Source organism: Peromyscus leucopus, chromosome 7, assembly GCF_004664715.2.
Source record: "Peromyscus leucopus breed LL Stock chromosome 7, UCI_PerLeu_2.1, whole genome shotgun sequence".
NCBI lineage: Eukaryota > Metazoa > Chordata > Mammalia > Rodentia > Cricetidae > Peromyscus > Peromyscus leucopus.
In genome coordinates this window covers 91,217,764-91,231,936 of record NC_051069.1, presented here as the reverse complement: position 1 = coordinate 91,231,936, position 14,173 = coordinate 91,217,764, and the positions used below count along the sequence as shown (strand labels likewise).

At 45.1% G+C, this 14,173-nt stretch overlaps 1 protein-coding gene across 1 annotated transcript; it reads left to right on the top strand.

Annotated features, from left to right (window-relative positions):
- The first annotated feature begins 6,740 nt into the window (after window positions 1-6,740).
- On the top strand, window positions 6,741-7,624 carry LOC119088433 (28S ribosomal protein S33, mitochondrial-like). The gene has a single exon (XM_037208262.1). It carries the CDS (start codon window positions 7,136-7,138, stop codon window positions 7,433-7,435), a length of 300 nt encoding a protein of 99 aa, XP_037064157.1. The 5' UTR covers window positions 6,741-7,135; the 3' UTR covers window positions 7,436-7,624.
- The last annotated feature ends 6,549 nt before the right edge of the window (window positions 7,625-14,173 follow it).

Genomic DNA, 14,173 nt, shown 5'->3' with positions numbered 1-14,173 from the left:
ATTATTTTCCCACTGATTGAAAATTAGTTTTTGCCGTTTATGACATCCTAGAATTACAATCTATCCTATCAAATTTTCTTACATTCTTTAAGTACTTCACAAAGCAAAACCACCCCAAAGAGCACAGTGTCTGTAAGGTGGATTATTAAACTTATAGTAAAGCCACTTAAGAAAGTGCTGGTTGGAGCTGGAGAGATGGCTCAGTGGTTAAGAGTATGGGCAGCTCTTCCAGAGGACCTGGGTTCAATTTCCAGCACCCACATGGCAGCTCACAACCGTCTATAACTCTGTTTCCAGGGAATCTGACACCCTCTTCTGGTCTCCACGGGTACTGCATGCATGAGGTACACAGACACACATGTAGGCAAACACTAATACATAGAAAATAAAACCTCAAAAAAATTTGAGAAAGTACTAGTACTTGAGCTTACCTGTTATTATCCTTGTTATTACTTTCATTTTACTGTATCATTTAAGTACTCTTCCCAGAATTTCAATCACTTAGAATGGTCAAGATTGAGCTGGGCGCACTCCTTTAATCCCACTATTCAGGAGGCTGAGGCAGCCAGATCCCTGTGAATTTGAGGCCAGCCTAGTCTACATAGTGAGTTCCAGGTCAGCCAGGGCTACATAAAGAGAACCTGTCTCAAACAAACAAAAAGAAGCAACAAACAAAAATATAGAATGGCCAGGGTCACAGGTGTGAGCTCTGAGTTCTTCAACAGGATCGAGAATTTAACCTCCACATTCGTTTACAGAGGGTTGATTTGAATCTGACAATCTAGTTTTTTTTTTTTTTAGTTCACTTTAGAATTGGTGTAGATTATAGGCGGTGGTGGTGCACGCCTTTAATCCCAGCACTCGGGAGGCAGAGGCAGGCAGATCTTTGTGAGTTTGAGGCCAGCCTGGTCTACAGAACGAGATCCAGGAAAGGCGCAAAGCTACACAGAGAAACCCTGTCTCGAAAAATCAAAAATAAAATAAAATAAAATGGGCTAGAGAGATGGCTCAGAGGTTGGGAGCACCCACTGTTCTTCCAGAGGTCCTGAGTTCAATTCCCAGCACCCACATGGTGGCTCACAACCATTTGTAATGAGATCTGGCACCCTCTTCTGTATATATAATAAATAAATAAATCTTTAAAAAAAAAATTGGTGTAGATTTAAAAAATTAAATGAATTACTAGTATGTGTGTGCATCTGGGAATGCCTATGGAGAACAGGGGACAACCCTCAGGAGTTCATTTTTTCCTGTCACCTGGTTGAGGCAGGGTCTCTCTTACTGTTTCTGCCGATCTTTGTACTCCAGGTTACCCATCCCACCAGTTTCCTGGAGATTCTCCTATCTCTGACACCCATCTCCCATAGAAGTGCTAGGATTACAGATGTGAGGCACTGAATCTGGACTTTTGTACATTCCTGGGATCAAACTCAGCTGGTCAGGTAGGTTTATGTGGAACTTGCTTTTACCACGGACGCTCACTGGCCCAGGCATAGATTTTAATCTTCTGGGGGGAGGGTGGTGGAGCTCTTTCCAGAAATGGTAGAGCGTCAACTTTGCACACTGACTCACCCAACCCTCTGGCCTGCCGTAGCAGTTGTTGGACTTGGTTGCGATCCTCACAGGTGCGTCTCTGTGGGTCATGTGGTCCACTGAGGTTTCTTCTGCCGAGGAGTAGGAGGTTGAGTCTGGTAGTGAGCATTGTCTTTGGGACATTTCGTTCTTGCGCTGTGCTGGAGTCCACAACTGGCTTCTTTGTGAGAGATCGCTGAGCGGCCAAGTCTGGTAGCTCTTAGGCTCGTTCCCACTAGCTGGCTGTATGTGGCCTCAAGTCCTGTGCATGGCACAACAGCTCCCCCCCCCCAAGCTTCCTTGACTTAGTCACAACTTGTTTTTAAAATTTACATTTGAAGTTCATAATCCTTACATTATGAGACTATACTTAATAAAGAAATGCAATCACTCCAAGGTAGTAGGTATGCCTGTGTATTGACTCTCGCCCCTCTTCCCGCCTCTCGCTTCCATACCCTTTAAATCATTACAAGTAGGGCTTACTGCATTATTTCCCTTCCCCTCCCTTCTTTGCTCTCCTCTCCCACCTCTTTTTCCTTCCCTCCTCTTTCTCCTCTTCCTCCACCCTGGGGATTAAACCTCGGGCCTATAATGTCTACTGTTGCACTTGTGTTTGGCTGGAATTTTAAAACTAGGTGTTGGCTTCTTTTGTATTACTAAATACAATTTTGAGTTCTTTGAGTAATAAAAACGAACGCCAACTGCCCATAGTAAACACTGTTAGTACTTTTTGTACTAACATCTTTACACCCCCCCACTCCTCAGGCCTGTTTTCCCCTTTTGTATTGTAAGCTACACTTAGTTCTTTCCTCTTATTTTTCCTTTTCGCTCACACCATGTAGCAAGCACTTTCTCACATTATCAAGTGTTCTCGAGAAATGGATTCATAGCAGCTGCATGATATTCTATCACGAGGATGCCCCATAATTTATTCGGCTCTCCTGGTGTTGGCAGAGAATGCCTTGGATCTGGAGAGCACATGAACGGTCATTTTCAGATGAAGAAACTAAGATCCAGGGAAGCTAGTCATTAGTTGGAGCAGGGCCAGCTGGTTGGAGGGCTGGCTGGGACAGGAAGGACCTGCCGCTCCCAAGGACTGGATCTCAGCCTCTGTCACACAATGCCCCCTGAGTCCCTTCAGGGCCCTTTTGGAACTTAACTGTAGGGAGCTGCCTACATTCTTTCTAAATTACTTTTTATAATTTGGGCCCATCACTCTTCTCTGTCAAAATCTTTTTTTTTTTTTTTTCTAATCTTCTGTCACATAACCATCAGCTAATGAAGGAGACTGTGGCAAACATCCCAGCGAGTGGCTTTTCCCTCTATTGAGAGGCGTGTCCCTGTGCTGAGGAAGAGAAGTGCTGTAGCTCTGATCAGATAATTCCAATAGTCAGGGCAATTACAGGAAAGAGTGCTCATTAGCCATCTCTGTCTGCATTTCTCAGGGATCCCCTGGGTTCTGACATTCTGCGATCGGCATTCCAGGATGCCTGGACTCTGCCCAAGGGCCTGGCACCCACAGGATGGGAGAGGGGTAATTACTGGGTGGGGAGAGGAGTGGAGGGTTCTAACACTTGCAGATGACATCGCTGTTGGCACAGGGGACCAGGGCATGGGTGACAGAGCTCAGCAGGAGGGGGACACTGAAGGATAGGAGTGGATGAATTTGGGGAAAGGAAGCAGATGAGGGACTCTCTCACTCATTTGGGAACATCGTCTCATCCTGACACTGGGTTGTGAAATCTGAACGGATGCAGCAGAAGTCTTGAAAACAGGGATGACCCTTGAGAGCTGGTGTGGATCTCATTTCTTTCCTTCACATTTTATGGGACACATGTTACCCACACTTTACAAATGAGTCTTTGACATCAACATCTGTCGTCGCCGAAGCCACTTTTTGAATCATCTAATATAGCTAATAGAGCCTTTTTCCAGAGTACGTCACCGTCACCCCCACCTACGTGATTTGAAGCACAATCCCTTTAAAACGTCCTTAGGAAAGTGGTGGCTATGGTTTATTCTGCATCAACCATGTTCATCTATTGCCTTTCAGAAAATACTTAATTCAGAGGGGTGTGATTGGCAAGCACCAGAGAGTGTGTGGTGGCTTCTATTTACGGTTAATGTTAATCCGCTGGCCATATGGCAGTGTAAATTTCTAGTACAAATTCCATTTGTGTGAGGCTACAGCTCATTCTTGGATGGCTATAATAGTGTAATTTATCAATGTGAAAAATGGACTTTGAAATGTAATAATCCAGAGCTAGTGTGGTGAGCACCATAAGGGAATTGAGTATGTTTATAAAAGCTCTGTTTCCATGGGAACAGAGTTCTGTGAGAAAGCCCCGGCATCCCTGTGTTGCATGAATCATCCACCCAGGTGACAAGAGTTGGTCCCAGGTCTGGCTCTGACAGGAATCGCCAGGTGCCGTGAGCAGGTCCCTTAACCTCCTTGGGACTTAGTGTTAACTGTGAGTTGAAGAACTCAGCTTGGCCTGCTGACTATGAGAGTTAAAAGCATTAATGGCTAGTAAAGTATAAAAATAAAAAATTGGCCGGGTGGTGGTGGCGCACGCCTTTAATCCCAGCACTCAGGAGGCAGAAGCAGGCAGATCTCTGTGAATTCGAGGCCAGCCTGGTCTCCAAAGCGAGTTCCAGGAAAAGACGCAAAACTATACAGAGAAACTCTGTCTCGAAAAAACCAATAATAATAATAATAATAATAATAATAATAATAATAATAATAAATTAGAGTAATTTTTAAGCAAATCTTTTTCTTTCCTTATATTTATTTTACGTGTTTTGGTGTTTTGCCTTAGGTGTCAGGTCCCCTGGAAAGTGATCTGCCATATGGGTGCTGAGAACTGAACCTGGGACCTCTGGAAGAGCAGTTGGTGCTCTGCTGGGCCATCTCTCCAGCCCAAATTGGAATAATTTTAGAATCACAGAAAAGTGACAAAAATAGGCAGCTTTCCCTAAAGTTAATTTCTACTCAAACTTCCTTTATATCTTTTATATCATTGTGTGTGTGTGTGTGTGTGTGTGTGTGTGTGTGTGTGTGTGAGGTACTTGTGTAATTGTGCACGCGTGTGCATGTGTGTAGAGACCAGAGTTCAACCTTGGGTATCATGCCTCAGGAACCATCCATCTTGGTTTGTTTGGTTGGTTCTGTCTTTGTTCTTTGGAAACAGGGTCTCTTGCTGGCCTGGTGCTCTGATCTGGCTAGAATGGCTAGCCAGTGAGCCCTGAGGATCTCTGCCTCCCCAGATCTGAGATTGCAAGCATGTGCCACCACATCCAACTTTTGTATGTAGGTTCTAGGGGTCAAACTCAGGTCCTCACTCTTCCATGGAAAGCACTTTCCCGACTCAGCCACTCCACTTCCTCACATCATCTGAAAAGCCCAGAGTGTTTGTCAAAAGGGAGAAATTAACATAGACGGAGAACTGTAAACTGGATTCTTTATTTGCATTTCACTACCCGCCTTCCCAGGATTCATTTTCTACCTCAGGAATGACCCCGGATATCTGCTCATATGGAGCTAGCTAGTCTGCTTAGCTTGTGACCATTTCTCATCTTGCTTTTTTGATCATGATCTCAGTAGTTCTAAAGAGAACCAGCCACTGGGGCCAGTGAGATGGCTCAGCAGATAAAGATGTTTGCGGCCAAGCCTGCTGACCCGAGTTCGATCCTTGGAACCCACATGGAGGAGGGAGAGAACCAACTCTGAAAAGTTTTCATCCAGTCTCCACATGGGCATTGGAGCTTAAGGTCAACAGATTTTCCTTTTTACAAGTAGAGCATGTGAGTAGGTCCTTGGGGCTACCAGTGACAGGCAACCAAGTTGAGGAGAAAGCTTTTGGGTCATGGAAGAAGTCCAGGAGGTTTTGTGGGCTCAGGTTGACATTTGTGTGCAGATGTGTCCTGTCTCTTGGTTTGGCTTTCTCTCAAACAGTTGAGCTGTCCTTAGACATATCATCACAACATGGTCACAAGATGGTGGCCTACAGTCCACAAGGCTGAGTTCTCAGTGGCCCAGATTAACCACAGAGAGAAGATAGGCCCTTTTCTGCTTTGAATTGAGCAGAGGTTGCCCAAAGCTGTGAACCTCATCCCTTAACCATGACAACAGAGAGCTTAGGACTCAAGAACCTTAAAGACAGACCAGGATCTCTGTGGTATCATTTAGGCACTGAATTCACCAATTCTGGATCTGGGTAGATCATATGAAATAATAATTGCCTATAGCATTTAAATCTTCCAACCAAAGCAAAGGGTCCAGTGGATTCCATCACCCCATTTCTTGGATCTGGCTTCTGTGTTCATCATCTGTCATTGATGACCCCGTAGAGCTCAGCTTCGGAGCTTTCGTCAGAGGCATCTGGGCAGAAACAGGAGTGATGTTTGTTAGCCCCACTCACGAAAGCTGGATGCGAGCCATGGGAACCCGAGAGCGATGGAGAGATGAAGGGATCTGGAACGTGATCTTGACTTGCAGCATGTCTGCCATCAAGGTTCTACTCATCCGACGAAACAATCTTGAGCTGACCAGAAAGAGGCATCTCGGCCTGGAGAACACGTTCATTTGTCATGACGATCTTGTGCACACCCTGGGCTGAGGTGATCTCCACGGCTCCTTCCCTCTCAGTCAGGCTGGCATGAAATGAGTGTGGTGTATAGGTGTGGAGCCCACCAGCAGTGGGGACCTTGCTCTCAATACAGGTTGCCGTCAACTCATGGTTTCTCATCCATCCAGGAACAGTGCCTTAAAGCCTTAAAGCAATGGTTCTCAACCTGTGGGCTGTGACCCCTTTGAGGTCTAACAACCCTTTCTAAGACGATTGGAAAACACAGATATTTACATTACAATTTATAACAGTAGCAAAATTGCAGTTATGAAGTAGCAACAAAAATAACTTTATGGTTGGGGTTGGTCACTGCAGCATGAGGAACTGGATTAAAAGGTCACAGCATCAGGAAGGTTGAGAACCACTGCCTTGAAGGACGAAAGGCACAGCCATTTGAACACACATGGCTGTCTTCCCTCCTGGTGCCCTGTGTTCTTACTTCTTTGATGATGTCTATCAGTAGTTTTTGCTTACCCTCCTGGCTTTTTAAAATGAAAGTAGTTTCTGCTCCTGCCTTCCCTCCCACACACACTTTCTCACGAGCAGATACACACTTAAATGAGTACTCCCAGACTTCTTGCAGATCCACATATTTTGAGCATGTACATAAAACCATTTATAGGAGTTTAATCTGTGAATCATAGACAGAAGATTCTCATTAGGAAGGAGCAGTGGCCTCCTAAAGCTTGTGAAGTATTCAAGGTATTTGAAGGTAGAAAACGCAGCACCCAATGGGAGACTCGTGGAGTCACAGCTCGTTTTATGTTTTAAAATGAAAAGCTTAGAAATGGTGTTTGGCCCAAGAAGCAACAGTAATCTGATAACTTAACCTTGTTTAGGGATAGGCATAGTGTTAAAAATATTTGTTGAGGGCTTTCCGGAACGTGCTCAAGCAAGGTCAGATGCAGGGAATCTTGTTCCTCACTTCTTAAGGCATGGCTTCACTTTCAGAATATGCATTGCGTATGTCTCGTCTGAGTGCCCGGATCTTTGGTGAAGTGGCCATACCTACTGATTCGAAGTCCAGGAAAGTGGTGAATATGTTCAGTGGACAGCCCTTGGCCAAAAAGAAAGAGACCTACGACTGGTATCCAAATCACAACACGTATTTTGCACTCACGGGCACACTCCGTTTCCTTGGCCTTTACAGAGATGAGCATCAGGATTTTATGGATGAGCAAGGACGTCTAAAGAAGCTCTGTGGAAAGGGAAAACCAAGGAATGGAGAAGGATAAGATCTAAAAAGAAGAAATAGTATCAGCTCACCAAGAAAGAAAATTCTTTCCTCAGTGACTAAGGAAGTGTACCTCATTAACTTTTCACACATTAGAGGAAGGTGACCTTCCTCAGTAGACATCAACTCATGTTTGCATGCACTTCAGTTAAGCTGTGACTGGTTTCTTGAAGATGTTCTAATTCTTCAAAGTTATATTTACATTGGTTTTGTAATCTGAAGTTTACCTCCTTTTTTAATGGAATGAATAAACTGTTGTTTAGCGGTTAAAAAAAAAAATTTGTTGAGCTGGCGAGATGGCTTGGCCAGTAAAGATGCTTGCTGCTAAACCTGATAATCTTGAGTTCAATCCCAGGATCCGTGTGGTAGAAGGAGAAAACTGACTCGCTTCAAGTTGCCCTCTGATGGAGGGCCCACATATGCACAGAAATAAATAATGCAATTTAAATTTAAAAATTTAGGGGTTGGGGATTTAGCTCAGTGGTAGAGTGCTTGCCTAGCAAGCACAAGGCCCTGGGTTCAGTCCTCAGCTCCGGAAAAAAAATATTTTAAAAATTTATTTGTTGAGAGGAAGGGGAGACGCTCAGTTGAGAGAGTGCTTGCCATGTAAGCATGAAGACCTGGGATTGATCTCTGGCATTCACATAAAAACTCAGGCATGGTGGCACATGTGTCTGTCTGTAACCCCAACGCCGTTAGGGCATAGATAGGAAGGTTGCTCGGGCTTCTGGTCTCTGGCCCCCAGCCCAACTCCAGGTTCATGGAGAGACCCTTGTCTCAAGGGAAAAAGGTAGAGGACACAGGATATACTCCTCATGGCCATGTGCACTGGTACATACATATGTATACACCACACACAGACACCCTACCCCCACCTCTGCACTTTTAATCCTGAACTGGAGAGGTAGAGAAAGAAGGACCCCCGGGGCATGTTAGGCAACCACTCTAGACTAACCAGCAACCCCCAAGTCCCAGTGAGACACCCTGTCTCAAAAACAAAGTGGAGCCCTTACTGTACATGCCTTTAATCTCAACACTCAGGAGGCAGAGGCAGGTGGATCTCTGTGAGTTCGAGGCCAGCTTGATCTACAAATCGAGTTCCAGGACAGCCAGGACTGCACAGAGAAACCTTGTCTCGAATCACCCCCACCCCCACCCCCCAAATAACAACAGAAAAACCTAAACGAGGTGGACAGCTCCTGAGAGAAATGCCTGGGGTTGACATCTGGCCTCTACACACACACACACACACACACACACACACACACACACACACACACACCAGCACATGGACACACACATACAGGCACACCCTCCCCCACATACTCCAATACACAAATAGTTGAGAATCTGAGTGACACTCCCTCCAGGGGATTTTCAGGATGCAATTTTACAAAGCAGCTTTAGAGAAAATCGATTATTTCAGGATAAATAACAAGCATTCCAGGATTGCCAAATGCTAAAGCAATTTAAAAATGTTTCCACACTTAAATTTCACCAGGGCCATGGACAATCTCCTGCAGACTGGTTGCATTTTGGTAAAGGTTTGCTTTTAGTGTGTAACATGGGCTCCACACAGAGCCCTGAGGGCCTGGCCCGCACTGCCTTGCCGAGCACCTCACATCGGTCCTCTTGGTCTCAAATTAGCTTTACTGAAACTCTATCTTTATGTGGGTCAGGACTTCCTTTTTCCTTCAAAACTTTTTTTTTTTTTCCATTTAAAAAAACCAACAAACAAAAAAACCACTCTCCCGTTTCCAGAAATTCCTGTGCTTCTTACTTCCTGTTGGCTTATTCAGGAACTTTTTTTTTTCTTTTTTTTTTCCTAATGAGGCTGCAAGATGGTTTCTTGAAACTGTGGGGGGATTATGTGACTTTACTGATTTAGAGTGATCTTCTTGGTTAGATCCTTAGCTGTTGAGTCTCTCGCTCCTTGCCGGACAAAGGCTCCTTCCTAGCCGCTGACGTGGTCCTGATGGTGAACTTGAGTGGATTTTATACCATACTGACACGATCTTGAGGAATGCCTGTCCCCCATGCACTGTTTTCTCTTTTGACCCCAGACTCAACCCTCTGTTCTAAGCAGTAGTTACCTAACCCACTTACACTCCAAGGCATAGAGCCAGGAGCTTGTTTCTAGACCCCTGGTTCACACAAGAAAACAACTTGGAGTCAGTAGCAGAACTCTGAGTTGCAAGTTCTGATAGAGCCTGGGTTTCTCTATCTGGAGGACAAGGATCGATTTGTTATACCTAAACAGACATTGGCTATTCTGTTTCTAAGTTAGAACTGAGAGGAGATTCCAGAATTTGTACTGTTTCTCTAACTTTTCTGTTTAGTAACTCTAAGCTTCTTCTGTTTCCCTCACATGCGGTCTTTCCTATCCCCTCACGGCCATATACTGCCGACGCCGCTTCTGCAGCCATTTGGATGCTGCCATTTGCACCCCCATCTCTGTAAGCAGCTTGATTCTCTTTCATAAAATTTGGCTGCCATATTATTATTATTATTATTTTTTGAAGAAAGGCTGTCAGGATGATGGCTTGCTGGGCTTGGGCCTAGGCAGCTGGCCCCTGATTTCCAGGTGATCTTGCCTCTGGGTTTCTTTACCCCATCTGTAGGCCAGGGACCCTACCATCTGGGCTGCAGGTTTGTGGTGAGGATGCTTTGAGAAGATGCACAGAAGTCCCCGAGGAGGGTGGTTGTCCTTAGGATGGCCTGCCACCCGTTAGACAGTGAACAGAGATGCCTCCCAGGAGTGGCTTTAGTGACTATAAAATGCTTGAGTGGATACAACAGGCTAAACATAAACGAAAGGATAAAGCAAAAAAGTTGAGTCTTCTGGAGAATTTTGCTTCTTGCTGGGGCAAGAGGGGCTGCCTTCCTTCTTCCCCCAACTTAAAATAGAGGAAAGGAAAGCAGAAAAGAGAGGAAAGAAAGGGGAAAGAGAAAAGAAAGGAGCGAGACTTTCCCGAACTTTCCCATCCCTCCCTGGCCTGCTGCAAAGCCTGAAATTCCATCCTGTGTTTGTTGTCATCCTTAGCCCGTTTCCATAGTTACCCAGATTCCAGGGACTGGCTCGGGGCCCACCACAACCCATCCCTCAAAGTCTCCCTGGCAGACAGAAAGCATTCCTTCTCTCTGCAGCAACGTCAGAGCCGTCAGAGCGAGAGGCGACGCTGCTGTTCCCCTCCCAAAGCCCCCACCCCGGCCCCGCTCCAGGGTGACTTGCCCGGTTTAAGCAGTTCTGTTTGGCAGCATCTTGAGGGTAAACACAATATAACAATCTCCCCCATTTCTCTCCTCTTCATTTGAGCTGAGGAATTACTTTCTCGTTCCAAACATTGCGCTCTTGGAAAACACTCCAGATGGTTCTCATTAAAATTCCAGCTCTCCCCCCCCCCCCGCCACCCCCCCACTTTTGCAATTCCTTTCCCCCCCATTCTTCTCAGACTGCTATCTCAAAAATAAACACCAGGTTAAGGAGCAAAGTCCGATGAATAGGGTCTGTTCGGAGCCCTCTGGCTGGCCACGAGGGGACCTCCATGGCATCTTCCCGACAGTGCAACCTGGCTCTTCCTGAGGCTGCTAGGAGGCATCACGCTTTCTTTGGGACATGCGTTCTGTACACCGTCACCAGCTAGAGTCCAGACACACCTGGGGGACATGTATTGAATTAAAGGGTCAAGAAGAGAGAGTGGAAGGCCAGCTTGGCGTTTGCTCTCCAGCAGGGCCTAGCCCTCAGAGGGCCTGTCCACCAGTCATGGTCTACTGTGGCCTCTGCAAGACACTGGCCACGGGGGTGAGGACATGCTCACTCTAAGCAGCTGGGGTGGGGGAGGGAATGGAGGAATACCAATAGCTTTTGGCCGTAATTACAGCTGAGCAAGCCACAGGCTTTGCTTCCACATCTGGAAAAATCTGCTTATGCAGGAAAACGGTGTGTGTCCAAGGACTTTTATTTACTGTGCTCTTATTGTACGTTATGAAAAGAATTCAAGTTGTAAGACTAGCTCAGCAAACATTCACATCCTTCTGCCTAGATCCAGGAAATGCTACTACGTTCTGTCCTGCCTCCTCTTTCTCCCAGCTTCCTCTAGGAAATATCCACACATATCTTTTCTTAGACATTGGAAAATTTGAATCTTGCTCCCTAGAGAGTTTAATTGTATGCTAATATGATGTGTGAGTAGACTGCCATAAGACAGTCAAACAATAGAGCTTAGACGAGAGAGAACATGAGCGGAAGCTGTGCACAGATAGGCTCTCCTGCCACCCTCACCGTCCCCCAGGCAGCTTCGCTTGTGTCCTTTCTCACCTTCCTCCATGTTTATGCAAGCGCATGTGTGTTGAGACCAAAAAAAAAAAAACAAAAAAACAAAAAACATGATTTCAGTCGCAAATGAGGTCACACTCCACCTGCTGTTCAGTGGTTTACTTCTCACTTGCAGCAATGGTCTTCTCCATCATGTGGGTTCCTCTGTCTTATTCTTTGACTGCTGCCAAGAATTGCCAGGAATGACTCTAGAATGATTCTTTAGGCTGTCCCTCTTGATGGGGGCTTCAGTTCTTCCTTTATTATCCCTTCCCCATTCCGCATAGTGATGCAACTGTCAACACTGGAAAGTGTTTCCTTAAGGACATGGGCCTTGTTTCTCTTTGACAGCGTCCTCTAGGTACAAATCCCTGATGAAATAAACTTGTCACTTCCAGGTGTCTACTACCAAACTGTGCTAGACAATGCTTTCTTCAAGACACAGCCTTCAGTACAGACAGTCTCACCAGTGTGAGGTCCTCTGCTAGTCTTTGAAAAAGTGTGGACACTGATGAATGAGATATAACAGCATTGTTGATAATCTGTATTTCTTTAATTATTAGTAATGTGTCTTAGCTCAGCTTCAGATGACAGAAAACTATTTACTATTGAAAAATCAGTTGATTAAAATTACAGCAAACTAGATGGAATAGAAGGTTCCAGGTTGAGATTCCACGACTGAATCTCAGTTACAGACTGACCCGTGAATGCAATGCCCCCTTCTGCCATGATCTGGAAGCTGGGGACTTGAGAACTTGGGACCTAATCACAGACAGGAAGCCAGGAAGCCTCGGCCATACTTTGTCTCCAGGACTGTGCTATCTGAGCTAAACAATGGATACCTACATTCTATCAAGCACATCCATGGACCTGGAGACCTATGGATGCAGAGAAATGTATGCACACCCCTACTCCCATCCCCCTCACTCTCTAGACTAGTGATTCTCAACCTTCCTAGTGCTGCGACCCTTTAATACAGTTCCTTATGTTGTGGTGGCCCCCCAACTATAAAATTGTTTTCATTATTACTTCATAACCATAATTTTGCTACTGTTATGAATTATAATGTAAATATCAGTGTTTTCTGATGGTCTTAGAGGCCCCTATGAAAGGATTGTTTGCTCACCCCCCCACGAGGGGTCAATACTTACAGGTTGAGAAATGCTGTTCTAGACCTTGTTTGCCAGCATCCACATGGTGGCTTGTGGTGATAATATTGTGTACCCTAATAAACTTATCTGGGATTGGAGGGCGGAGCCAGCTACTAGACTAGACATAGAGGCCAGACAGCTGTGGTGCACACCTTTAATCCTATCACTCAGGAGACAGAGATCTCTGGATCTCTGTGAGTTCAAGGCCACACTGAAAACAGAGCCAGGCATAGTGGCACATGTCTTTAATCCCAGCACTTGAGATCTCATGTCTTTGCTTGGATGCACACACGCCTTTAATCCCAGGAAGTGATGTCAGGGCAGAGAAAGGCATATAAGGTGTGAGGAAACAGGAACTTAACACTTTTTAGACTGAGGATTTTCTGGAGGTAAGCTAGTGGCAGCAGCAGTTCACCTGAGATCCTCAGGGGTGAAGACTCAGAGGTTTTCAGTCTGAGCATTTGTGGAGACAGGATCGGCTGAGGAGTTGGCAAGGTGAGGTTGGATGTGGCTTGTTCTGTTTCTCTTATCTTTTAGTTTTCACCCCAATATCTGGCTCCCAGTTTTTTTTTTTTTTTTTAAATAAGACCTTTTAAGATTTGTGTTACAGTGGCTTACAACCATCTATAATTGTAGTCCCATGGGATCCAATGTCCTCTGATGGGTGATGTCACTCTATGCTGTGAATGTGTTGCTCTGATTGGTTGATAAATAAAATGCTGATTTGCCAGTAGCTGGGCAGGAAGTATAGGTGGGATAAGAAGACAAGGAAAATTCTGGGAAGAGGAAGGCTGAGTCAGGAGTCGCCAGCCAGACACAGAGGAAGCAAGATGTGAAGGCAGAACTGAGAAAAGGTTCCAAGTCACGTGGCTAAACATAAATAAGAATTATGGGTTAGTTTAAGTGTAAGAGCTAGTCAGTAATAAGTAGTCAGTAATAAGCTTGAGCTTATAGCCAAGCAGTTATAATTAATATTAAGCCTCTGTGTGATTATTTTATAAAAGGCTGTGAGATTGTGGGTGAGAGATTTGTCCCGACCATGGGCCAGGCAGGACACAGGAAAACACTACAGTCCTATTTTAGTGTGCAGATGTACATGCACACAAAACACCCATATACATAAAATACATAAAGGAACAAATCTTAAAAATAAAAGAAAAAGGAGTAAAAGTTTGAAACCCACCTGATGGAGACAGTGAGTTCCAGGCCAGCCAGGGTTACATAGTTAAACCCTATCTAAAAAGAAAAAAAAAAAAAAAAGGTGGTTAGAACA